Source organism: Micropterus salmoides, unplaced genomic scaffold (genome assembly GCF_014851395.1).
Source record: "Micropterus salmoides isolate LMB-PRFRI ecotype aquatic unplaced genomic scaffold, ASM1485139v1 Ms_hic_scaffold_13, whole genome shotgun sequence".
Lineage (NCBI taxonomy): Eukaryota > Metazoa > Chordata > Actinopteri > Centrarchiformes > Centrarchidae > Micropterus > Micropterus salmoides.
The window spans coordinates 425,550-453,177 of record NW_024040374.1 but is presented as its reverse complement, the minus strand read 5'-3'; the positions used below and the strand labels follow the sequence as shown (position 1 = coordinate 453,177).

Genomic DNA, 27,628 nt, shown 5'->3' with positions numbered 1-27,628 from the left:
GATTAACCGATTATCAAAATAGTTGTTGATTCATTTTTAATTGAATAATCGACTAATCGTTGCAGCTCTAAACCCGGGACAAACAGCAAGTCATGTACCATCACTGTCGCAGTTTAATAAAAGATTTTAAGTTTTGCAAACTTTGATTTTCATTATGTAAAGCTTGTATTTAAATGTTTAAATGGACGTGCTCCTCAGCCTGTCTTTAAGTACATTAAGACACTACAGAGCAGCGGCAGATCCACCAGAGCTGCTGCAAGTGGCGACTGTAAAGTTTCATTTTGCAAAACTTCCTTTTGCTCAGACGGCCTTTTCTGTGAAAGGAGCAAAGTCTCTGAACTTGTTACCTAAACACTTGAAAACTGCTGCAAACTTCGCCACTTTTAAAAGAGAGGCCAAGTCCTGGTTGGTTCAGCAACAAACTTATACTCATGTCGAGTCTATTGTGTTAGTGTCACATGTTTTCCATTGTATTAACCCTTTTTATCTTGGGTTATACTGTAATGTATTGTTTTATACTTCATCACTGTTTTAATGTTTTGTTTCTTTAAAAGCCCTTCTAGGGACGGGCGTTGCAAATTAGCAACTGCTAAAAACACTATTGAGCACACATTGGATTGCTGTTTTCAGTTTATCTGTTAGGTGCATCTGCCCCTAATAAAATAAACCATAAATAAATAAAAGGTTGTATAGATGACAATATAAATTTACATCAGTTTCATGCAAAAATTTAAAACCAGAGCTGGAGGAAGTATTTGGATTTGAAGTACCAATTCCACACTAAGTAAAAGTATTTAAAAAATGTATTAAAGCAGTAAAATGTCTGTTGTACTATTATATATCTTTTTCCTCCATTAAATTGATTGATTGATTGTAAAGATTCTGCCCAAAGTGACACCTTCACAACGCTTGTTGTGTCCAAATCTCAACGTTACTAACAAACATTACAGTTAATTATTCAGAGGAAAAGCAGCAAATCTTCATGACAGAAGCTGAAACCATCAAATGTTTCACAGGAAAAATGACTTCAACCATCAAAATAATTTATTTTCTCTCAATGAATTAACGGATTAATGGACTAATCATTTCAGCTGTGCTTAAGCGTAATTCATCACATCGTCTCTGACTTCTGGTACCAATGTTTCATTTTAACAAACATATTTTTAAGCTCTCTATACGTTTTGTGTAAAAATCTTAACTTGTAAAGTAACTAAATCTGTCAGATGAATGCAGCGAAGTGAAAAGTAGGTGAGTAGAAATAAAAATATAAAAAATAAGTAGCTTAAATTCTGAGACTCAGACTCATTTCTGTTTGTGCAGCAACCTTTATCATGACAAAAATATGAAAACTAATGTACAGAGCAGCATCATTGCGTGTCATTAAATATGACTTGGACACGTTCACAGAGGTCGCCACGACTGGTAGCAGTGACCACGTCTCAGTGAGTGTGAGCCGACGATGAACAGATGAATGCGTGTTGAGTTTCGGGGGAGCAGCTTGTGGAAATCCAGCTTCTTGGGTTTTCAACCAGCACGCAGTCCGAGCCGACGCCGGGCTCGCCGCGGCCCGCCGGCGTCCCCTTCAGTCTGGAGGAGGACGCTGACCGACCGTCAGCCCACATCCAGCGACTCGAACCTCCAGGCAGACCTGAGGAACAGGATGAAGAGTTAGAAACTGACCTGTATTCATGCAGAGGTTTCTTCATATCGGTCAGATTCACCAAACACTCAACCACACAAACTTCTTGTAAAATGCTCTTTTCTGTCTGAGGAATGGCACCTAATTAAAATAATTAAATGTGCTCTAATGCTGACTGCACACTAGATGATAATTAGACCAATTTGCCCCCCCCAACAATCGCCGGGGGGTTGGCGTGGACAGCATTGCTCAGAAAAGTTGTACTTGGGGAGCCTCTGACCAGAAACCTGCAGCAGCTAAAGAGAGCGGGCTGAGCGTGGGAAGGTTTCATTCACAAAAATGTCAAAATGCGGAGCCTCAAGTAGCAAAGTGCAGACAGAAAGCAGCAGATGAGAAGATTTTCCACGTTTACAAGCTTGTTCTACAGCACAAGGCTGCTCAATGAAACAAAATTTGTAGTTCCTTCATGCTACACACAAACCATATATAAGGTGTAGGCCTTTATTAAAACATGGTAACATAAAATAAAACAATATAGTTATTTATATAGCCTACACACACACAGACACGTATAACTTACACCCACAAAAGTTTCATGTTCACAATAGCAGAGTTAGTCGTCGCATTAGACAACCTGAAACTATTCAAAAACACTATATGGAAAAAGCTGAACTGTGAGGGAAATGTTTGATGTAGAGTTGGAAAACCGCCCACGACTGATATGAGATGAGGTCACGTGACAGCGACTACTTAATGTTACAGCCTGCAGTAGGTGATACTGTAACAGAGGCCTGCAGAAAGACTGAGGCAGCTGAGTGAGTCCAATAGCTACTGAGCTGTCAAGCTGCTGTGAGGAAACACGGCAACAACAATCTGCAAATCTAAAACAAACCTCAGCCATGATGGTGATGATGATAATACGGGGAGAAGAATATTCATTTTTCTTTAGGTCATTTCTTTATCATATTTAAAATTCATTCAGTTTAATTCTGATTCTTTTGTAAAACAGATGTTTCCTCTCTGTGGAGAGAGTCAGGCTGCGTCCTCATGACTCTCATTTGATTTCATTCGTAACTCACTGAAAATTCTTTATAACAGAAAACTGATTAATGCAACAAATTTTCTTAAAAATCACTCGTACTTGTCACATAAGAGCAAATCTTTTGGTACGAGCGGTTCTTGGGCGAGGCCTGTAATTGTAAAAATGTGATTTCATTGGTTCTGTCACTCGGGCGTTCAGCGTGTTGAGATGAAAGAAGCCGCTCACCGATCCAAAACGGCTTCCTCCCTGCAAACTTCCACAGCCAGGCCGTGTCTCTTCTGGACCGCACGCTGCTCAGGCTGCTGTTAAACCTGACACACACAAATGTTACCGTATGAGAGTCAAACACACATCTGAAGGCCGTGTTCACACATACAAACACAGCTACATAAAACATGCGCAGGCGCCTTAAATTTAAATAAGCATCATAATCGAGGCCGCTGTTGCAAATTAGACAGTTTTCTGCCCAGAAAGGCAACTTTTTATTTGACTGAGCCGGTGAAAATAATTATTATAATAATGCTGGAACTTTTTGCTGGAAGTCCACATAAAGCTTCTGAGGGTGTATCAACAGGCTGTTCCGAGGTGTTTACTGTAGAAATGCGTTTCATTTCCTGCCACCGCTGCAGAATAACCAAAGAAGGTAACAAAGAAATTTAGGTCAGCAAAACTGAGAAATAAAATTTTTGAGATTCTGCGACGACTTTCAGGGAAGTTATTCTGCAGCAGTCGAAGGATATGAAGCCTTGAGAGTTGGAACAGCCTGTTAATGTAAATGTAAATGCTCCGTACTTGTATAGCGCCTTTCTAGTCTTTTCGACCACTCAAAGCGCTTTTACACTACATCTGCATTCACCAGTCACACACATTCATACACTGAGCCTAAGTGCTCAAATGGAAACTAACATTCACACTCATTCATACACTGGCGGAATAGCCGAAATCCACCCTCAGAAGCTTTATCTGGACTATATTAAATATATTATTTATATTAATGAAGGCAGACAGAGCAGCTGCTCATCTGTTGATCCTACAGTGAAATAATGAACAAAACTCCTTCATTTAATTGTTAATTTTAGATCTGAAAATGTCTGTTTTGGTGACGTAAACGTTGTTTTTAACTTTGGCAGTTTGCTTTTGGAAAAAAAACTACTTAGATTTACTTACAAACTACAAACATAGGGGGCATTTTAAAACTTAGTGTAGCTGTGATAAAACCATTATAAAAACACATCTGGTCATTAAAATTAAGACTTTTTGTAAAGTTAAAGATTTAGAAGATAAACATGAAGATACATCGTCGTTGTCGTTCACAGATAAAAACTTGGTGAGTAAAATGTTATCATAACCAAAAGAAATGATGCATGCAACTATGAAAATAAGGTTGCAGGAAACCGTTCAGACGAAAGAAGTCGGAATGATAAAAAGTGTGTTTTCGTGTTCTTTACACCAGCGAGCAGGTCCTCTCGGCGCTGGCCCAGCTGGCCACAGACGAGCTGAGGATGTAACAGCGTCTCCTGTAGTGAGTCCAGCCGTCAGGACAGGAGCTGCTGATCGACTTCCCCGTCTGAGCAGACAAAGACAGAATTATCACAGCAGAAACAACCAGCGGTCCAAACTAATTAAAACGAGGCCAACTGGGAGAGAGCCGCTATTTACCGAAGCTCCATGACCGTTTTAGTTTGGTTTAATCTTCATACGGTTCATTTAACACTGTAAAACTTTAATTAATAGCCCAGGCTTTGATTTTGAACTCACCCGGCCTATATTCGGGACCGGCCTCGCACAAAACTCTTGCTCAGCAAAGAAGTGAAATAGGCTGCTATCACACTGTTTATTTCAACTAGTATGAATATTACTTGTATAAAATTAGGATTGGATATTAGTTAGGAATTATTAATTTAATCTAGGCCAACCTCATGCACAGAGAGAGACCGACCATGCCGGTAAACGTGAATGAATTCTACTTTGGTGCTCATGGTTCCTGTAAAAGTAACTTAATGTTTAACTTGTGCAGAATCTAACTGATTCAGCGGGTTCATATTTACATGCGTTTAAACATCTGTATGTGCAACCAAAGCAGCTTAGAAACAGCTCAAGCGGGCGACCCAGTTAAGCTGGAACTGACTGGTGACGTCTGTCTTTAGCAGAAACATCAGTGCACTTATCAATCCTCTATTCAATTGACAGCAGCTACATGAGGAAAACACGGGTAGTCAGTTGATTGAATCATTTTCATTAAAGCTTTGTACGCTCACAGTGAAACTAGAGGATCTGTGAAAATGTTGTTCACAAGTTATAAAGACATAAAAAGTTGGGAGATTTAATGTGATTTGAGCGGCTGTCTTTGGGGTTTGTGCTTCACAAGGAAGAATAAAACCAGAAAAATGGAGGGACTGTATTAACTACACCTTCGCGTGCACAGGATGGCGTCCACGCGTATCCTGCGTTCCTATGGAGCGTAGGTTGCGTCTCCAGGAATTAACGCTACGCAAGATGCAGTTCAGCACATGAACGTGGGGACGGTGTGTCGAACTGACCAGCCAGGAGGCGGCGGTGTGCAGTTGGTTTGCCAGCCAACATTAAACGCAAAAGAAGACGGTCAGACTTAAAAAAGGAGGTTTACGGCGGGATGTTTAGAATAAAACTCCTGGAGCTACTCCGCAATTACTGTTATGATGTCTCATTAAAACTACAACCTGCTCCAGTGTCGCCATGTTTGGTTTGTTTTAGGGTCGTCCCCGACTAAGGATTTACTTAGTCGAATCAGAATCATCAACTGTTGCACACGGGACTATTTAAAGTAGCCGGCTATTTAAAAACGATAAAATATTCGGTGAGATTGACAGTTGAAACAGGCTCCGCCCATCGAAGCATCGAATCTTTGACTATTCGGGGTCAGCCCGAGTTTGTTGCAAATTCGGAGGTTGTCAAGGAAGATGATCCGGTGTCGGCGAGGGATGATCCAGTCCTGATCTGCCCCCCTAGTGGATTCAGGTTTAATCCTCCAGGTACACGCAAAGAACGCAGGCTGTGAACAAAGCCGTTTGCGTCGCCGACACCAGTCTACGCCTCCGCATTGCTAAAAGGCAAGTACAGTATGTCCGGGGCTTTAGGGTGAGCTCTTGAAGTGTTTTGACATATTTAATAACAGAAGTGAAAGTCGGGTTGATTTTCAGATTGAAATGAATTGATAATGTCAGTGTGTGTGTTTGTACCTTGCGCTGGCGTAGCTCTGGATGGTGTCTGGGTCCTGGATGATCCATCTGAGGAGGGTCTCCGACCGGGAGCTCCTGCAGGAGGGGGCTGTGCGGCACTGAGCTCCACCCGGCACCACCCGGCTTCAGCTCCTCTAGCCGGAGAGGAGTCAGACTGTGGAACTGATGGAGGAGGAGGAGAACCAGGCACTCATTAACACAGTGTGTGTTTGTGTGTAACTGTGGATAAACAGACCGGGAGTCTTACCGTCCAGACCTTCTCCTCAGACCTCCTCTCTGACAGATGCACCTGAAGCAAAATAAAGATGAGATGAAGGTCACGTCAGCATCACAAGACGTCTGACGGGTCAAGAAACCGAAGCATTCAGACAACAGAAATAAGACTTGTGTTGTCATTTTCTGGGATTATCCAGTAGCAGACAGTCCATCCAGGATTTTGCAATGTCGCGTTTGCTATCAGTGCCCAACACTGGTGACACCAACATCTCACATTTACCTACAAAAATAACAGCAAAGGGGACGGTGAAGACCAGGATCCAGATGTTCTTCACCAGAGCGGGAAGCTGTTCTGCAGAACGTGCAGTGCTGTGACAAACACTTTGAGAGAGAACGTCACAAACACACGGTGGACGTCAGAGAGACACTGAGACACAGGCTGCTGCATCCGATCAGCTGCAGGATCAGCTGGTTTAAATGTGCAGGGTCAGGGTCAGGGTCACCAAGTCCTGGAGGGGCTGTTTAATGATTCAACTACAATGTTGAAGTAAAAAAAAATCCCATCTGCCTTTGCTGTTTTCACTTTTTCCCTCAATTTTATCGCAACGCCCCAAAACATCTCAACATTCAGCTTTAGAGAAACACTCACCTTTAGTCCTCCATGTCTGACCCTGTGCCCAGTGCCCCCAGTGGCCGTCCCTGGCAGCTGCCTGCTGTGGTAGTGGATGTGGCTGTAGCTGGGGCCCGCCTGGTCCTGTGGTTCCCCCTCTCCGTAGTCCAGGTAGGGCCGTCGGTTTGGCACGTCGCCCCGGGGAGGGTGAGGCTGGTTCTCCCACAGCAGCTCCGCCTCGATGTCGGTGACGGGGTCCTCCTCCTCCGGTTTAGGAGGGTCAGGGAGGCGAGGAGGAGCTGGGAGTCGCCTCTTGTCCTCCTCCTCCACCCTCAGGTCATCCGGATCGCACCGTCCTGATCAGACAGCAAAGAGAGTACTTTTGTTTTTCTTTGCAATATATTACTTTATTTACTACGTACAAGACAAAAAAATCTATACTGTATATCTGCACACCTGCACTCACATGTGACCAAAAGCAAGTGTAAAGGAGATCCAGCTCTTTTTTATTCTTTAAAGAGAGACAAATACACAAAAAGGAAATGTTTCCCCTAAAGAAGCCTGCTTCCCTCCCAGAACACGTTCAGAGGAAACATTAACCCGGCACATAATTATTAAAAGAGCCCAAACATGAAAAAGAAGCACAACAAACAGCGTCAGCAGCCTGAGGAGCCCAGGAGAATCACAGAAAGTGGTCTTTGCACAGCAAGCAGTGCACAACTGTGTTCACAAACAAAAGATCTTTACCTCCTCTGGGGTCGATGATCTCGACACTCGCGGACGTCCTCTGTCCCAGGACGGCGTTTTTGGGGTTTTTCAGGGTGACGGTGAAGGTCTCGTGGTTTTCCTCCAGGCCGTCGTCTATCAGGTAAATGTTCCAGGTTTTCACGCTGACTCCTGAGCAGGATACAGAGAGACGGGATGTTTAGGTCATCAGGAGGAGCCAGAGCTGCTGATCTGACGCTTACAGCAATGCACTCTGGGACTTGTGGTTGTGCTGAAGCTATTTCTCTTTTTGTGAATTCTTAGCGCTTGAATCTTTGATTCACCCTGGAGAGTTTCATGTGCATCACAGTTCTGATCTAACAGACGTTACATAACGCAGAGTGGACAGAGTCCAGTAGAGTCAGACCTGGGTCAAACTGGATGAGCCCGGCGGTGCTGTGAGTGAAGTCTCTGCCCGGTTTGGCCGATCCTTCCTCCACCTGCACAAACAAACACTCATTTTAAAAGCCAACAGCATCCTGCAGCTCACAGAGTCTGGAGACAGCGGAGGGACCCGGCGTACCTGGATGGCGACGTACGCCGGGTCGATGCTCTTCCCGCTGCGCTGGATCTGGATCTGAAGTGTCCCCGAAGTCTCACAGGTTCTGTAGCAGGTCACTGACAACTCCACCCGAGACCAGGACAGCTCCAGTCTGCAGGAGACACTCAGCTGAATCCCTCACGTACCGAACACAAAACACACTGAGAGTACTGTACTTAACAATTTTGAGGCGCTCGTACTTTGAGTATTTCCATTTTCTGCTACTCAGGGAAATATTTTAATTTTTATAGCACTACATTTATTTGAAAGCTACAGTTACAAGTTAATTTGCAGATTACTGATAGAATAAAATATTTAGTCCTGGGCAACAATTAAAACTTTTAATCGCGCAGTACAGTACTAACATAAATATTGCCCATCCACATCTTGTAAACAGCTCTGTTAAACGGCGGCTTGGTTGTGAAGGGAACAAGTAAAATACGGACATGGTCTTGGTTAGACAGCGCGGTCACAGGTTGATCTGTGTCTCCCGTTTTGAAGAGTGATGGCTGGCTGTTTATGGCTGCTCTAGAAGTTGTTTTATGCCACGCCGACAGCAGCGTGAGAGGTGAAGACAGCGTAGGCAAGTGGAATATCAGCCCGACTTTGATTTATTTTCCCACATTGATCTGAGTTCAAATCCCATTTTAAAATGCTGAATCGTTTTTCTACATGACGTGTTTACTGACACAGACTTCACAGGAAGAGCAACTTGCCCTCTTCCTGTTTTCAAGCAACGTTCAAAGCGTGACAAAGTGGTACGTCACATGTTTACACACACACACACCTCCAAAGACAAATCAGAAAGGTACGTTTTGTCTTTTTAATGAACAACTACAGAAAGAGGCATTCGCGGGGACAGCTACGTATTCGCTTCCTGTTTTCAATAGCTGTCGTATCTACGACAACCACAGACGCATTCGGCTGACGGTCACCAGTTAACAAGGCCACACGTTAAACCGAAACACCGGCCTGCTTGTTGCTCGCCAGCCTCTCTACTTGCCTGTCTACTGGTCAGCCTGCCTTTATGGACAATGAAATCCTTGAACTGTATCATATCTGCCGGTTCTGTCTGCGTTTCTGAATGAAGCCGCTTTGTGCACGAGGACGCCGTCATGTTGAAACGGGAAAGAGGACAAACACAAATGTCTACAGTCTATGACTAAAATTGTATGCGGGATCATTAAACATTTGCATTCTTTGGAACGTAGGAGTTCAAACCAGGCTCAAGCTGCAAGGCTCCCAGACCAAAGGTACACTGGAAAGAGGTGTCCACATACTTCTGGCTATATAGTGTAATGTCACTACTAATCACCTTTGTCTCATTAGAGCTGGTGGACATTGTCTGGACCAGGTCCCTGCTAGCAAACCCAGTTTTGGGTCCCAGTGCATCAGTCGGCTCCTTCTACAAACCTACATCTCAGGCAGCGCAGTGTTTCCTGCCGGGTCGGTGAGGCGGAACTGGAAGCTGTCGGCCGTCACCTCCATGTCGGCCGGGAGGACGAACACCACAGCGCGCCGGTCCACGTCCCGCTGGGTGAAACGACCTTTGATGTAAGCTCCTGGGAGGGCGGGAAATCAAGAGATTCAACCCAGCTGAACATACATATACATTAAGGTTGAGCAAGTACTCGGTTGAAACGAGTATCTGATCCAGATAAAACTTATTTGTTTTTACAAGTACGAGTATCAGAGTGAAATGTGTCAGTACACGTCCTTCAGTACAGCAACTTCTGAGCAGCGGTGCACGAAGTACAAAAATCCTGTACTTGAGTAAAAGTACAGATACCCTTGCTAAATATTGTGCCACTGAAAGATAAGAAGAAGGTGTTCAATTTAAATTTCTAGTGCAAAATAAAACAGTACTATTCGTTAAGAAGCAGGACGTTACTGTTGTAATTTTTGATTATTTTGTATGGAAGTGCAACTAATGATTATTTTCATTCGGGATTAATCTGCTGATTATTTTCTCCATTAATTGAAACGCTATGTTTTGTCTAACAGTACAAAGCTCAACATTATTACAAATGAATTTAAAGGAAAGACGGCAAATGAAAAGTTGTTACATGAAAAATGTCTCAAACCATCAAAGTTGTTGCCAGTTAATTTCAAAGTCGGTCTAATAATCCCGTCAGCTGTACTTTGAGTTTAATTTAAAATATATTTTGTTAACTCTTCATGTGTTTTGTGTGTAAAAATCTTTGTAAAGAAGATGTCAGATAAATGTAGTGAATATCTCTGAGGTGGAGGACAAGGAAAAAGTGGCATGAAAAGAAAGTAAAGTACACAAGTACCTTAAATTTGTACTTAGGTACAGTCCATCACTGCTTCTGATCAACCCGTATCAACTTCAGGCTTAAATGAACTACTAGTTAGCTGGTTGAGCAGATACAGATAACGTTGTACTCGCTCATTCCCAGTATACTTTGCATCTACCCGTTAATATTCCCATTGCTGGAGCTTTACAGAACAAACCAACAGCACACCTGTGAGAGCATTCTCCAGGTAGCCGAAGTGTGGCGGTCTGGTGACGGAGAACTCCAGCTCCTCTGTGGGGCTGTCGCGGTCGGAGGCCTGCAGGTGTTTGGAGGTGACGAAGATGCCGTAGCGCCCGCCGCCCAGATCCACCACTGTGCTGGGACTCCGCCTGGTGGTCAGACTGGGAGGTATCCGGTCTAACCGATCCACCTGAACACAGTAGGAGACTTTAAAGAGCAGGAAGGACAGAGGTGATCCGACAGTCGGGCGAAAACTTTCAAACAGTTCAATTTACTACTTTTGCTTTTTCTATTCCTCTATATTCACCTAATGGATAAAGTGATCGGCAGAAAAGTCTTTTTTATTTAGGAAGGTTCTGACTGAGTGACGTGACCTGGAAGTTTTTAAGTGGCAGCCATGATGAGAGCTGGTCGAATTCTTTAAAAGCTGAAGAAAAGGATGCTTCAATGCTTCCTTTCTTATCTCCTTCAGCATTGGACCATCCTTCACGAAAGGAAAGGAGAGATTGCTATCCCACAATTCCCTGCGGCAGCAACATTTAAAGTGATGCAGCGTTGTAGTTTCACCACAGTAGACCCACGTAAATGTAGAAATAACAGAGCACTTTATTTTAGGCTTGTGACACGAACCAAAACGTCTGGAAATCCTCCTGTGTGTCTGAGTGTGGGGAGAAGAGAGTTCCAGGAACATGTGAAGCTTATTTAAAATTTATAATAATAATGTTTGTGGTGATTAGGGCTGCCAGCTCAACCATCGACAATGGACGGTGGCACCGTCTATCGGCCCAACCCTATTACATATTTATTATAATAATAATAATAATAACAACCTTTATTGATAGAGAACTTTCCAAAAAACATATTACAAGTGCTTTCACAAGTTCAAAGACAATAAAAACACACAAACGGACAATAAGAAAGACGATAAAAGCAAGAAAACACTTAATTAAAATACAGTTAAGAGAAAAGATTAAAATAAATAAACAAAATAAATTAAAACCAGGAAAAGCTCTCCTATAAAAGTATGTTTTGAGAAGAGACTGTCCCCTTTAGTTTTCAGTCGGGACTCTAGAACAGACCTCTGCCCGAGGATCTAAAGGTACGAGCTGGTGCGTACGGGACTAAAAGGTCAGAGAGAGCAGAGAGAGGCCATGGAGAGCTTTAAAAGTGATCAATAACGTTTTAAAATCTGTTCTAAATCATACTGGCAGCCCGTGTAGTGAAGCTAAAACAGAGGTGAGTTCTGCACAGTCTGGAGTCGATTAACAGTTTTGTGGGTCAAGCAAGTACAAGTTGCAGTAATCCAGGCGTGATGGGATGGAGGCGTGTAAAATAGTCTCACAGTGCCCTTAAAAGGTAACATCAATTATATCTGATGAAATTCTGAGATGGTAAAAACATGTTGGCACAAGCTTTGCGCTGCTCAAAACTTAGATCACTGCTGAACCAGATGCCAAGATCCCAACAAGAGGCCTGATGTGATGCACCAGGGAACCTGCAGATGGCAGTGTTTGCTTTGCCATGTGCTGGGACCTGATGACCAGGATCTCTGTTTCGACTGAGTTCAGCTGGAGGGAAAATTGTTTTGACATCACAGAGGTGAGTGAAGTCAGTGGATCTGACTGGCAGGTACATCTGCGTGTCATCGACGTAAACATGAACACCTGAACAAACGGTTTCTGAATATGTGTCTGAACATAATTAACTCCAGTCTCTTGCTCAGTTCCCTTATTTAATTATTATTTTAATGGCTCATCTTTCTCTATCTTATTCATTTTAACATTTCAATTCTATTTTGTTTTTATTTTTAACATCATATTTTATTGATGGTTAAATGTACACCTGAAAACATCCTTTCTTAAGAGGTGTTATTCTGTGGTGGACAGGAAACATTACTTTCTTTGAACAGTTTTTTGTTGTTTTTATGAGTTTCATCTCGTCTGCCGTTGATTTTACTCGGTTCGTTTTATTCATATATCACTTTCCAAGCAAGGAGAAAGTAAAAATTAAAAGCAATAACAAGAACAGCAGCATTAAAGTAGAAAACACAAAGACATAAAAACATGTTACAAGTGAATCTCAGTCATTACTGTCTTCAGTTTTCAGATATTTCTCTTACATTACTCTAATATTTTATTCTGAAATGTTGTGCAAAGAGAAGCATTTAAAAAAAAAACCCACATCACTCAAGTGATCAAGCAGCAGCTGTTCCTGTTATTTTGTCCACCAGCTGTAGGAATTCAGAGAGACTGAAGATCAAAAACAAAGCTCCCTCTGCTGGACCTCAAACAGCTGCAGGTCTGAGTTGCAGCCACTGGGTGGCGCTCCTGTGGTGTGCAATAATCAGCTGACACTCAATCTGTTATTAAACTATTAAACCTGCTCCTTTACACGTGGGTGAAGCTGGTTCTTAGTTTAATATAGTTTCTCTTTTTCCTTTATTTTCTCATTCGGCTTCATGTCTTGTGGCTTGTTCATCTCAAAACTGTTTTAAGTAGAGTCAGGGCAAAACATATTTTATTGTACATTGTATTTTAAATTGCACACGACAATAAACTTGAAGTATTCAGAGCATTTAAGTAAGTAAACATACTTATACCACACTGTAAAAAGTCCTGCACTCAAAATGATCAGGAAAATTTACTAATTTAAAATAAAGTAAATCTTTACATTAGGGAAGCTGGAACCATGAAATTATTATTACATTATAAAACAAGTTGCTAATTAATTTTATGTTAATAGGCCAACTGTATTTAGCTGTACTTGTATAAACTGTATAAAAACATTTAATAAACTCTTCAAGTGTGTGTTTTGTGTAAAGTAACTGAAGCTGTCAGACAAATGTAGAGAAGTTAAAATATAATATTACCTCTAAGATGTGGCGAAGTACCTCAAGTTTATACTTAAGTTCAGTACTTGCGTAAATGTTAATATCACTGTAAAAACACGACATTTGAAGACGTCACCTTGGACTCTTATTTTATGAAAGTTTACAGGATTTATAATGAAAATGAATCGTACGTTGCAGACCAGTGTTAAGCTATATTTCCACATATAAATGGATCAATTCATCCTGCTGTGACACAAACAGTCAGATCTTTTTACTTTTGTTGAATCTATTTTCACCTTTTATTACATTTCTTTCATCACATTATTTGAAACCGCTCAGTTTTATGTGTAATTCAGGAAGAAATAATTTGATTTTAGTGTCTTTAAAAAGCTGTTTGATCCCCAGAGTGATGAACTGTGGATTCCTCAGCAAACTCTTTCAAATACACACACACACACGTAAACACACACAGCAAATACTCACATACTGTACATATCACACACACACACACACACATTATCGTCCAATCACACAATACAGCCTCCCAAAAGCTCAGGACAGTCGGTCCAGCCAGCTATTTAGCCACCTGGCTGCCTCTGAGTGTTTGTGTTTCCATCTCCATTTACTATTTTCTCAACATCCCTGTAAATGAGCCACGGTTAGCCAGAAGGCTAATTTTCACCCGATGTTAAATTAGCCACTAAAACAATAAGAAACACTCGACATGTTAACAGCAGAAACTGGAGAGAGCAGAACCTGAAGCAGCTGAGCAGGATGCAAAGTTCAGAGGAGCGTCACGTAAAGTAGATGCTGCTAATTCATACAACCGCTGCTACGATTAGTCAAATAATCAATTAGATGACAACTATTAAATTAATCACTGACTATTTTGATAATCGATTAATCAGTTTGAGTCATTCCAGCTTCTTAAATATGAATATATCCTGGTGTCTTTGCTCCTCTGTGACAGTAAACTGAATATATATTTGAGTTGTGGACACAAGAAGACATCTGAGGACTTTGGGAAACACTGATGCACATGTTTCACAATTTTCTCACAAAACGGTACACTGTAAATTTATTGTCATCTTGTCACAGGACAACATAAAATCCCATTTTAGAAAGAGGTGAAACCAGAAGGGGCAATCTGACAAACACAAAGCAAACGAGAGCAAACCATCTGTCTTGTCAAGAACAGGTTATGGGATTGAGAACTAGAACTTGCTGGCTGACTTGTCTGGAGATTTGGTGCGTCCTGTTTCCCCATGTTCATGTCAATGTTTGAGTAATTTTCTCCAATGGGTCCAGTACTCATGAGCGTGTTGTGTTTAGGGACGCAACGATTACAGATTTTGTTGGTGCAATTGTAGTTTGAGGAATAATCACGATTATTATGCATAAATTAATTTAACACCAAAAGTAATGACTTAAGTTTTAATATTTAATTATATTTCTATAATATGTAAGTATTATTAATATAAGAGGAATATTTAACTTTGTTTGTCCCCCAGAAACTGTTATTAAGGAGGGGAATAAACTGAGCTGTTATTGTCATCAACTCTCATCCAAACGTATAAGTTTTAGTGAAAATGAGTGCCGTGTTATTATTAACTGAAATGCAGGTTATTGGTAGTCCAAGTTTATCAGCTCCTGATGCATGTTAGCGTTTTACACCTGGCAACAGTTTCTCAACACAGACAGGAGGCGGCAACAGGACTGACTGAAGGTCTGCAGAGGACTAAGTTCTGTCTTACATAAAGGCTCTTTGGGAAAAGAAGTGATTTGCACTGCGTGAAAGCTGGCTTCAGCGCAGAAGTTCAACTATTTTGACAGTGGCTTGGCACGTGGCATGGCACAAGCTATTGAAAATATTGGGCGTCATAGCGCAGCGGTGGGTCTGAAAGGTTACACCTGCTTTGTTTGTTTACGATGCACTGAAAGCTCGACTCTCACCGCATTGTATTTGTTTCACTACCAACCTGCCACATTATTTAACTCAGTTATTATGTTTTACCTTAACTTGGGTGGTTGTTTTGGAACAGGTGATCCATCATCTTCAGTAACGCTCCCTGGTCAGTCTCGGTGTACCTGAAATGCTCGCACACGGCCGACTTCAGCCGCTTCTTTGGTGGAAATAAAGCTTCACGCTTTGGTCCCTCTACCGGAGGTTAGCCAGTGACAGTAGTAGCCTCCATGTCTCTGATAAGCACGGCATTTTAAGCTGGTGTACCGCTTGGGTAACTTTATTTTATTTCGTTTTGTGCAAGTTGCAAGTTTCGTTACGTGCAACAGAAACACTCGGTGTAGCGGAGCCTTTATCCTTCATTAACCATGACGTTTTAAAGCGCGGTTAATAGTGAAATCCGGTAATCGCTGCATCCCTAGTTGCACAGCACCAGAAACATTCGCTATTTCGCTTTCGTCAAAGCCACCAGACTGTTGACAAAAATGTAATTTTACCTTTAATGAGAGCGATACATTCAGTGGTGTGAAAAAGTGTTTGTCCCCTTCCTGATTTGTGTCAGATCATCAAACTAACTGAAATATTAGACAAAGATAACACAAGTAAATGAAAAATGCCGTTTTTAAGTGGTTTTTCATTTTTCGAAAAAAACAAACCTACATGGCCCTGTGTGAAAAAGTTAAAACTTCAATCAACTGTGGTTTATCACGTCTTTGGAAAGCGGAGTTAAATTTCTCTAGCCACAGCCAGACCTGATTACTGCCTCACCTGTTCTCCATCACGGAATCACTAAAATAGGACCTGCCTGACAAAGTGAAGTAGACCAAAAGATCCTCAAAAGCTAGACATCGAATTTTACAAAGAAATTCAGGAACAATTGAGAAACAGTAACAGGGATTTTTTTAAGGAAAAAACATCCAAATTCTTTGATTCCAGCTTCTTAAATGTGAATATATTCTGGTTTCTTTACTCCTCTGTGACGGTAAACTGAATATATTTGGGTTGTGGAGAAAAGAAGACGCTTGAGGACGTCACCTCGAGCTTTGGGAAATGCTGATCGAGGAAATAATTGGCGGATTAATCGATAAGAAAATGATCGTTAGCTGCAGCCATAGTTGTCAGACAAGTGTAATAACAATCTGAGACTGTCAGCGGCACAAACAAGCACTTTAGTGGATGTAGTTTGACGCAAGAATTACCTTGCAGCCCTGTTTCCCTGCTGCTCACCTGTATGTTAAAGACAGCGGGCTCCTCCCTCAGCTGTCCGAACTCCAGGTATCCTCTGTTGTTCCCGTCGGTCGGCAGGAAGTAGAACCCGTCGATGTCCGCCGGGCTGCCCGGGTCGTGTCGGTAAGCTAGGTTTAGCTCATCCACGTCCGTCTGGGTGAAGCTCAGCGGCGGTGACAGCGGCGCTCCTCTCAGCAGCAGTTTACCGTGGCGCGGCGGCTGCGTGACGGCGTAGCTCAGGTTTGCGGTGGGCGTGTCGGGGTCGGTGAGCTGCAGCTGGTCGGCGGTGATGGTCTCTGTGGAGCCGTCCTGCAGCCGGAGGCCCGTGTTGTGGTTGAGGGTGGGCGGGATGCGGTCGCCGTGCTCGATGGTGAAGTGGAGGACGCCGCTGCGGGAAGAGTCGCCGTTGGTGACAACAAAACTGTGAAGACAAAAGTAAATTTAGTTAGAAACAGATTGAGATTATTCGTTTCTAAATCTATCATTAAAGGGTTATTTAAGAGTCACACTTAGTAAAATAATATTATTTTTTATTATATCTAAAGAAGAATCCGTATCGGCGTCCAATCAGAAGGATTGTTTTTTGTTTAACAACAGTTTAAATGGAGCAAAAGGCAGAAAATGGATTTATTTGTGTGTTTATAAGTGTTGTAGAACATTTGTTCTGTTTCCCTGTACGTCCCCACACAATAACTACTTGTTAGAAAAGATTAAATATATTGTTTTGTCGATTTAATAATAACTTGTTGGCATTTCTTTTCCTTTTTATTTTAGAGGGGGTGCATTAATGTCTGCAGGCTTTGCAGAGTTTGAAAGTTTTGGCTGTTCACCAGGCAGAAAGGCTCTATTGAAAGGCCACGGTGCATTTTGGAAAAAATGCAGGATCCAGTGTTATTTGGACTGAATGTCAGGATCTCTCTACGTCTGCTGCTCAGATTTGTACTGTTCTTTATTTAAAACACTGAACTCATCCGGTCTATATTTGGGACATTATATTTGATATCAAAACAACATATCAAATGCAAATCATTCACTTGATCGATCTATCAGACAGCTTTGGCACTTTTATTTGGGTGGTGATGGTGCAGTGGATAAGACACATGCCTTTGTTGTGAGAGACCCGGGTTCAATCCCCCACTGTGACCCATCCACCATTGTGTCCCTGAGCGAGACACTTTACCCCTCGTTGCTCCAGAGGCGTGTGACCTCAGATACAAATAGGAATTGTGAGTCGCTTTGGATAAAATCGTCAGCTAAATGTTTATTTTGTAGGCAGCAAGGTAAAAAAAACAACAACACGGTACAAATAGCGCCGTTACAAGTTTAACTACATTTCTCAGTAGCTTGGTGGTAGCGGCGCTGTTTTCTGAATCAAATAGCTTTTCAGTAGCGAAGCTCTCTTATTGGCCGAGTATCTCTCTCTCTCTCTCTCTCTCTCTCTCTCTCTCTCTCTGGCCTATTGCCATGAATCTTTAAGTAAACAATGTTGCCAGAGCACAAATTCACATATAAACAATAAAAAATGAAATGACATAAAAAACACAATATAGGCCTTTGTTACATTGAAAATATGTCTTTCAATTTCGACAAGAATTTTTCAAAGGAACAATTATTAAAATAACAAAAAATATTAATGATAATAATGTGATAATTAAGTCACTTTATACAAACAACAGGGTCGTTTGTTGCATGAGAAAATACATTTTGCTGCAATGATATGGCAGGAAGTAGGAGAATTTCTGTGTCTGACTTAGCTCCATCTCGCAGGTTTTTAGTCTTTCTTCTATTGCTACTGTGGAATGAAGTTGGTTCTACTAGGCTCTACAGTGTGCGTGTGTGTGCGATAGATATATATATATATATATATATATATATATATATATATATATATAAAGAATTTAAAGTAGCTTAGATGTCGTAAACTACTTTTGCCACGCTGCTGTAGCTTAGCTTGCTACATGTCACAGGAGGGGTAGCTTCTGTGTAGTGAAGCTTCATGTAATGTGGAGTAGCTATTAGCTTAGCTCTCTACATTGTACACTGTAAAGGAATATAAACAATCGAGGAACGGACAGATTCGGAGGAATTTACGACCGCTTCCAAGGTAACGGGAGTCAGCACTGTTTTTTCATCTCTCTCGTTTACCATGCCAGTAGTTCTGAATGAATCAGACTTTGGGACTCGCTGCTTCCGTAAAATGAACTGAACAACTGAATTATGGAGAATCTAACAGTGTGCAGCACTTTAAACATTTATACTTGAATTTACAATCTAAGCAGCTGAGAAGCAGCTAAAGCGGGCGACCCGGAGAGGTTTTATACATCCAAAGAACCTCTATAAAAACCAGGCCAGGCGTCTGAATGAGAGCTGCTTTTATTTATCAAGATGTGGACCCACACCAGGGGCTTCATTTATAAACGGTGCGTACGTATAAAACAGGGCTGGAAACGTGCGGACGCCACTTCCCAAGCAAAGGTTGTGATCTATGAAAAACAAACTTGACGGAGAATGTGCGTCCTGTAAGTAAACTCTGAACCATGCGTAAAGAGGAGAAAAGAGAAACGGCGCCTCACATGGCAGAAAGGTGAAACGGTTTGAAATGAAGAGGCCGACTGCTGTGTAAAATAAATCTAAATATTACCTCTGAGTATTCCAGGCTTAAAGCCTTTCTGAATAAACAAACACCCGTTTGATTTTTCCCAAAAAACACAATTTAAGATCATTTGCAGCCACAGAAAGATCCAGATTTAGGATAATAAACACAGAGATTCTGTTTCTGCAAAAGAACGCCTCAAATATGTTGCACAGTTTAATCAGGAGTCATATTAATTAATAGGCTACTCGCATGCAGCACAATCTATTCTCTTAAATAAGCTTTTAACTCATCAGCAGCCTCGTTCAGACTGTTGTAACTGAAGTAATTTGGTTTAATCTCTCTTCAAAGGGGGGAATCCAGATCAGTACCTGGGTCGTCCCGTCTGTGTGGCCCCCTCCAGCCAGTGACGTCACTACTCAGAGGGGGGCCCTTCCTGCAGATCGGTTATAAAGGGGCGGAGCTCCGGGGCCCCCTTTCCTATGGTGCACAAGCGTTGTGTGAAAGTGCGTTTTTTTACCCACCAAACAGCTTCAGCTTCACCAAAAGGAACGTCAGAGTCACTGAGTTAGATTTCGTTTTGTAGCTTTTCTGTCAGCCTCCTTTTCTTCCTGCAGTCAGAACATGTTAATATTAATGAGCTTCACTGAGCGTTTACAGGCAGCTGTGGGCGTTTGGAGGCTCGGACATGGCGCCCCCTCACAGGCGCCACATTTCAAGTTGATTGTGATTTATAAAGGGAACTTGCTTACAAGTGTGCGTACGCACGGTTTTATAAGTCTGAATATTTTTTGCCGTACGCCATTGTTGGTTTTTGGGCGCACGGACACTTTTAGTGAGGATTCTATGCACAGTTTTATAAATGAGGCCCGTGGCGAGTAAACGGCACAGGCGTCTATTTGGGACTCGGCTTTTAACTGAAGTTGTCCAGTGTTGTTGTTGTTGTTGTTATTATAAGTGTCTCATGGTGGCGTTTGGTTATGAAACATTTACAGTAATTAATCTCCTGACTTTCTCTTGAGTAACACTGACGGCAGCTTCAGTCATCAATCACTCACAGACAGGCCTGAGATGCACACGCACACACGCACACACTATAGTGACACCTGACAATGCAGGGATCTAAAATGAGCTCTGTCTGTATTTCGTCCTCCTCTCAGCCCTCTGCCAACACAATCTGCCTCTCGGCCCTGCAGCTGACAAACTGCCCGGGGCCTCAGCACACCGGCCGCCACACACACACACACACACACACACTCAGGCGGGTCCTGGTGTAACATCTGGCTCCGATGTCGGCCATATTTGCCCAGGGACGGCCGTCTGTGGCCGGCGTTCTGGCCACCGCCTCCCCACCGCTGTTGTTATTCTCCTAATAATGCCCATTCATCATCTGCTGTCACAGCAGCAACACACACGCATGCAAATGATGCACAGGTGTGTGTTATTCAGATGTGGCCACACCTGAGTCTTCTTCCTCTGTCCTAATACCACACACGCAAATTATTTTATCTCTTTTTTCACTCATATACAACAAAGGCGTGACGACGTCAGACACTCAAAGCGTGAAAGGTAAATATCAGACTCCACTGCTGACCCGAAAAGAAACCGCTCTAAAAGCACCGAAAGGGCGGATTATTAAATTATTACAAGCTACACAGACTTGACTGTCAACACCTGAAATCCTGCGAGAACAAAAATGACTTCACGTTCCAAATTATCGACATTGAATGATGTGAAATGTTTTATTGTGATAAAATCGCCCAGCTCCAATCACACAGCATCAACATAAAGAAAAATGAAATGACTACATGGAGACAGATAACCGAACTAATGTTGGTTTTAAATGCCAATAAAACGAATGTCATGCATTTCTCAAATGCTGGGAAGAAGCTTGTGAGCCGATTTTGTGTCCTATTCGATCTCAAGCCGAGAAGTCGACAGTCTGCCTCCATGTTTGTTTCTGTCTGAAGTCACGTTTGATCACGCGAAATTCTGCGAGATCCCAAGTCCCAAATACCGTCTGGTGTGTGCGTTCTTCTGATTAAAATATCAAGAATATGTCTTGGTGTCGAACGTTTTTTTAAATCACCTAAGTTTTGAAAATGCACCGGGCATCAGGGAAACAAGTGAGAAGTTGTCTGCTGTTGTACATATCTTGCCATTTGGCTTCTTTTGAACCTCTTGGTCGATAATAATCCTAAAAAGCTGAGACTAAAAGGTTTTAATTCAGTCCTGTTTCTCCTTTGAAGCCAGTGAAAGACTCTTCTCTGCTACGTTCTTACTGCTTCTTGATTACGGCGATCAGTTGTACATGAATGCATCTGCACGTTGTTGGATGCTGCATATCACAAACTGTAAAGCCCTCACTCATCACTGTACGCTGTGCTCCAGGGCTGCCTCTCCTCCTCTGACCTTTCGTAGACTTAACTCACTTCTTCGTGTATAAAGCCATTCTGGGTAATCTGAGTGTAGCTTTCGATTCAGATCACAAGGTCATGTTTAATGTTCCAGGTGGACAGAACTGGGAAGGAAAAGCTTTCATGCGCTCTGCTCCTCTCCCTTGGAATGGCTTCCAAAAAGACTTGAAACTAAGAGAACTCGTCTCCATGTCAGATTTTAAAGCGCACGGATGATTAATCTGGCTGACGCTCGTCACTTTACGTAGGTATTTTACGTTTTTGTTTCGACACGTAGATGTAGATGTGTTTCCTGCGGTTATTGCTGTCGGCTGTGAACTGAAACCAGCAGATGATCAGTACGGTATGTATTAATTCTCTGCCTCTCGGTCCGTCAGCCTCCGCAGCCTCTGAGCCTTGGCTGTGATCTGACCGCTCCTCTGCAGCCAGCCAGCCGGTCGGGGCAGCAGAGGTCTGGGTGACAAACTCAGGGTCTGCACACACTCCAGCTCCCACCCCCCTTTTTAAAAACCCCGCTGCTGCCAAATTGGCTGGAAAAGCAGATAAACATACCGCGGCAGAGAAAGCCTCTCGTCTCCTGACGCTGAATTTTTCTCTCTTCTCTCGTCTCGGTGCCCAGTTTTTCTTTCGGCGGCCAAATGTTGTGTGTGATAGTGTTTTTTTGTTGGGGGGGGGGCTTGGTGCTGACAGAAACATCCTTCTCTCACAATATGTAGGCAGATAATTTGCCATTTATTCTCCTGATGCGGTCAGAGTTTCATGCTGTGCTGCAAAATAGCTTCACTTAACTGAGATGGCCGAAGTCAAACAGTCGAGCTGCTCAACATCAAAGAGTTCACACCTCTGGTTGTGCCTGAAATATCAACTTTAAACCAGGATGGTCTCCGGAGATCTTGGCCTCAGTGACCGAGAAGATGAACACGTCATGTGATCACTGGCATTGTAAGTGTGTTCTGACCTGAAGGAGTCCGTCTCTGCGTGGTGGCTGTTGTCGTGGGTGTAACACACTCGGTGCGCGGCCACGTCCAGCTGCGTGAAGGCGATCAGCGGGACTCCGGGCTGATGGACGGCGTGGACGAGGCCGCGTCGAGGCGGGACAGACACCGTGTAGACCAGCTGCTCCGGGCGCCCGGCCGAGTCCGACGCCAGCAGGACGTCGGTGTTCAGGACGACACGCTGGCCCTCCGTCAGACGCACCGCCTTACTCTGCAGCACCAGGTCACCTGCAGGACGCCACAGGGCGGAGGTCAAAACACATTCATGGTTTCTGAAGAGGTGAAGCACTTTTTTTATCTGTTGGTAATTTGTCAAAAGAAATCTGGTAATTTTATTAGTATGTCTTGAAATATTAAAAATAAACCTTGCTCTCCATTTTGTCCTTAATTGTCATCAACTTCTATTTGACTAAAATCTTCTTATATTTATACATGCATCTATTTTCTTTCTCTCTTTTCTCTGGTATACTGACTCTGTAATGCTCAGAGTTTTGATGAGGGTCAGGAAACGATGGAAACAGGAGGATTTCATAATGATGCTGATTTACACAGATTTCCCGGAGCAGAGGTTTTCATTTTCCATTTTCCCAAAGTTTATAAAAGAACAGACCGACGTCTCAGCGTCTGTTAAAAACATACAAACTATAGTTTTGTGGCCCTAGAGCCCAACTAATAAATAAGCTCTGTGTATAAGAGATAAATACGAGTCTGTGTTTGTATATCAGCAGAGAAGAGACATGGAAGACAGATCCTTTAATCGTTTTATGAGCGTCATCAGCAATCAGCTGCATGTTTGTTCAGAGTAGAACAATAAAAGAAGTTTATTTTTAATCTAGGTGAGGTCCAGAGGACTTTTCAGAAAGAGACTCGGCACTTAAAGAATCCTCCGCCTGCCTGGTTGACGATGGAGCCGTATTTCATAGGTGCGATCCCACTAAATAAACTGTATAATAGTAACCCTATTATACATAATTTGATCCGCACTTGGAAACAAATTAAATTTAGTTTTAATCTTAAACCCACGTCCCTATTAATACCCATTTCCAAGAATCCTACTTTCCCCCCGTCTAACTTGGATGTGCCTCCACTGTGTCGGGGATCTATACATAGAGGGTGTCTTTGCTTCCTTTACACAGCTACAGAAGAAGTTTGGACAACTTCTTCCGCCACCTACAAGTCAGGGATTCCGTACAGAAACATTTAAAAGGCTTTGAGACAGAAACGCAATCATCGAAATGATCACCACATGAAAGTCCGTTGATTTCCCGCATCTACAATTCTCTGCTATCACTGCGGCTCCCGTCCTCTGGATCTTACAAGGCCAAGTGGGAGGAGGAGCTTGGGGAACGAATAATGCAATACATCGTTTCGTCCAATTTAAAATTATACACAGGCTCCATCATTCCCGAGTTGTCACCTGTGTGCGATAAATGTCACACTTCAGTGGCAACCCTCCTTCATAGTTCTATGGTAGTAGGGATGGAGATGAATAAGGGAGGGCTGGTGTGGAGAATGATGAAGAAATAAGACGGAGAACTTTAGGGGACGATGGGCGTTGGACTTCTGGATGGGGGGGATTTTGGTCAACTGTATTTACCTTCTCAACTCTTTGTTTTTGTCTTTCTGTTAGTTGTTCTGCTTATTCTGATGATTATCGTTGTTGTTTGTTCTTACTGTTGACCCCAATGCTACAGGCTGTAAATGTGAGTAAAGAACGTCTTCCTGTCATATCTGTGTAACACAACTGCTCAATAAAAAAAATAAAAAATAAAAATAAGATTCCTCAATACAATCCTATGGGGGGAAATCATGTAACACCAAACATGGCGGCTGTATGTTCCATGTCCCGCCCCCCCTCAATAGAAAACCAATCGTCAGCTTTTAACAGCTGAGACGGGAAACTTAAAATTAAGCCAATCGTGAGGTTCCACTGACGCAAGGGACTCCCATGCATGCGTGTAACCTGCGGGGAAAAACGCTTTTTAAACCTTATTTTGGGGCAAAGTCATCAAACAAGGCACGTGTCGTATCCACTGCGCCATTATCAGATTTTACTACGGACTCTTTACATGCAGGTTTTATGTCCCGGTGACCGGTGAAAGTGCAGTTCTGGCTCTGTCCCCATTCATTTAAATAGGGGCCGGATCTCGTTAGTCTGTTACCAAGATGGCTGCAGAGTGGCGTGACTTGCCTGTAAGGACTTTGTGGGGTCTCATAACTACACATAACAAATGTTAGGGATAATCTGAAGAGTGGGGTGGCGATGGAACAGTGGATAAGACACAAGTCTTTGGTTTAGGAGATCAGGATTGAATTCCCACCAATGTGTCCATGAGCAAGTCGCTGTGGCTCAGTGATTAAATGTAGAAGCATCTCAGCTGCACATTTATTAATCCCATATCTGTCGGGCTCTGATTACATTTTCAACATACAACCAGTGCTGCAGGATCTGCAGGACAAGGTTTCTTGGCAAAAAGCACCTAAATAAAGTGAAAGAAAAGTGAGGAGCCAACACGGTGACGATGGCAGCACTTCAACTTCCACCAACAAGCTGCGTTCACCTTTACAGGAGTGAACGTGTGAAACTGTGTGAACGTCCCTTTAAAAGAGCATTTTTGAGAATCTACCCTCAATAAATAAAAGATGAAGAAAATCCAACTTGAGCCAAGCTAAAAATAAAAGTGCTGTTTTACCCTGAAAATGGATTTAAGTCCTCCAAAGTTAGAGTGAGATTTCTTTTCTTCCTTCCTCTTCAGTTAAAGGAGGATTGATGGAAGCAAACTGACTCAACTTGGCAAGCTAAAACAGCAGCAGCCCTATGGAGGAGGAGGCGGCGGCGGCGGCCCACCCAGAGGAGCAGAGCCAACGCCCCTCCACAGCTGCTCCACCTCCCCTCCGTTAATTATTCACCGGCTGAGGAGGTCGGCAGTTTCTCACCTCCGCTCCTCCAGGATGAGAGGGCCAGGAGCCAGAAGGGCCGAGACCTCGCCGCTCCGTGTTCACCCGACTGGCAAAGCCGGTGAGCGGGGGGGGGGGGGGCGGGGTCAATAATACATGAAGCAGGACCGGCCGGAGGGCCCGCAGAGGGCTGAGGCGTGCGGAGTCAGGGAGGGTGTTTGTTTGTTCCAGGATTTCACAAACACATCATGTTGATTGTCCAGTTGTCCCGGAAGTGTCTCAGCTCCTCATCAACTCCTCAGCCTTGTTGAAAACAAATGCTAAATGCTCCTGCAGGTGTGATTCGTGCTTCAAGTGTAGCCTCTGCCGTACGTTCGCCCAAACTAAGATGGCGATCACGGTAAAAAAATCAGCATGTTTGCATTTTACTGTTTTATTTATTTACCAAAACTCTTTATATTTGTTGCGAACGGCCACGCTGGAGAGAGGAGACTTCTTCTCCTGTGCTCGCTGAGGTCTGGTAACTCCCAGCTGGACAGTGAGCTAAACTCTCATATTCAACAACGTGAAGAATGCCTGGATTCTTGTTTGCAGATTCAGTTTATTACTTTTGCAAACCAAGAACTTGTCGTCACAAAGACCTACTAGCACCTTGATGTGCTACTTGATTCACACCTTACGTATCGGGAACACATCTTTCCTTTTCGGTTTCTGAAACTTACCTACATGCCATTGTGTTTTCAACAATGTCCTACTGTCTTCCAATCTGGTCTCTTACCTTAATCTTCCAAAAAATGCTACTACGTAAACAGTCATGCTATTGCATTTTACTTTCAGATTCAAAATAGCTCTTCTTCCGACACACAATATGAGACCGCTACGCTTCACTAGGTCAGTCTCACAGGCGCTCATTCCAGGATAAGCGGTTGACGATGGATGGATGGATGGATTCCCCATCACATTCGAACATTATCGTCCATCACATATTTCAAAAAGTCATATAAACTGTTTCTATACTTGCACACACCGATTGTTCATGTTTCACTTGTTTGTATCTGTCTAGTCAATAATAATGTCCTGTATAAATGTGTTGAAACTGTGTTCATTGTTCTATGTTGCTGCAGAACAGGAACCTGCTGTAAACCAGTCTTTAAACTGAGTCAGGCCCGTTTACTGTAACTAAATTGTTGCTCTTAAACTTTTCCTGTATAATAAATGAAATGAATGAAAGAATGAATGTTTCACTCTTCACACTGCACTGAATTCACAGTGATAAGCAAAAGGGAGAATGAGGAGAAAATAACCCACCTAGTGTGCGTGTGCGTTTCAGACCTGTGTAAAATACTAACATCAACAACAGAGTGAAATCTCTTGTGGAATTAATAAAGTATATCTTCTTCTTCTTCTATGCATATTGCATGTAAAATAACTGTCTGGTAATGCTAAACAGCGTCCATGGTCTTTAACAATGTCACATTGCTTTTAGCCTTATAACGTCGTTTTTACAAGATGAAACCGACATATTAATGATAGACTACATACAAGTGATGCTTCTGCTGAGGAATCAACAGGTACGATCTCTTGGGCTGCAGCTAACGACGATTTTAGCACTCGAAGCTTCTACAGATTAATTTAACGATTCATCGATGCGTCGTTTAAGAAGTGCTTTTGCTTGGCGGCGGCCCCTCGGTAACGGGATCAGCTGTGCACGTTTAAAGGTGATAGATATTTATTGGTCCTTTCAGAAGTTCATAGTGTGTCATACAGCAAACATCAGACCAACAACCAGACGGCTGCTTTACAAGCACAAACATCACCCGAGTGCTCTACAAGTTTTACTACAGGCTCCTGCAGAACACACGACCTTCAGCCTCGGCCGCAGACCGTGCCGTGTGTCTGCAGTCTTGAAGTCGTCGTGGCGTTCACACTGCGTGACCGATCGGTGACAGGGGGTCACACACTACAGGAGCTGACAGCGGCTGAGTCACCAGACGCTGGTCTCCAAATCACGTTTTATCAAGAAAACACGTGAAATGTGAAACGGGAAATGACGCGATCCTGCACAGGAAACAGCTGTTTGTTATTATAAAGACAAAGAATGTGGGTGAAAGGATGGATTAGCTCACGCAGGTAGCAGGGATTGTCACGATCCTGTCTTGTGTTTCTCTGTGTGGCC

General features: G+C 42.9%; 1 protein-coding gene across 2 annotated transcripts in view; it reads right to left on the bottom strand.

The window, feature by feature from the left end:
* Window positions 1-1,022: 1,022 nt before the first annotated feature.
* The window catches only part of frem1b (Fras1 related extracellular matrix 1b), a 102,099-nt gene continuing 75,493 nt past the window's right edge, over window positions 1,023-27,628 (bottom strand). The window contains exons 25-37 of one of the 2 annotated variants that reach the window (XM_038714956.1): window positions 22,518-22,782; window positions 16,550-16,970; window positions 10,518-10,719; window positions 9,449-9,593; window positions 8,014-8,143; window positions 7,858-7,930; window positions 7,473-7,622; window positions 6,765-7,081; window positions 6,147-6,188; window positions 5,900-6,061; window positions 4,130-4,248; window positions 2,907-2,992; window positions 1,023-1,648 (exon numbers count right to left, since the gene is read on the bottom strand). In XM_038714956.1, coding sequence (XP_038570884.1) covers window positions 1,440-1,648; window positions 2,907-2,992; window positions 4,130-4,248; window positions 5,900-6,061; window positions 6,147-6,188; window positions 6,765-7,081; window positions 7,473-7,622; window positions 7,858-7,930; window positions 8,014-8,143; window positions 9,449-9,593; window positions 10,518-10,719; window positions 16,550-16,970; window positions 22,518-22,782 — 2,321 coding nt within the window. In that variant the 3' untranslated portion in view covers window positions 1,023-1,439. Of the gene's footprint in view, window positions 1,649-2,906; window positions 2,993-4,129; window positions 4,249-5,899; window positions 6,062-6,146; window positions 6,189-6,764; window positions 7,082-7,472; window positions 7,623-7,857; window positions 7,931-8,013; window positions 8,144-9,444; window positions 9,594-10,517; window positions 10,720-16,549; window positions 16,971-22,517; window positions 22,783-27,628 lie in introns of those variants that run through there. The other variant, XM_038714957.1, reaches the window with a different exon arrangement.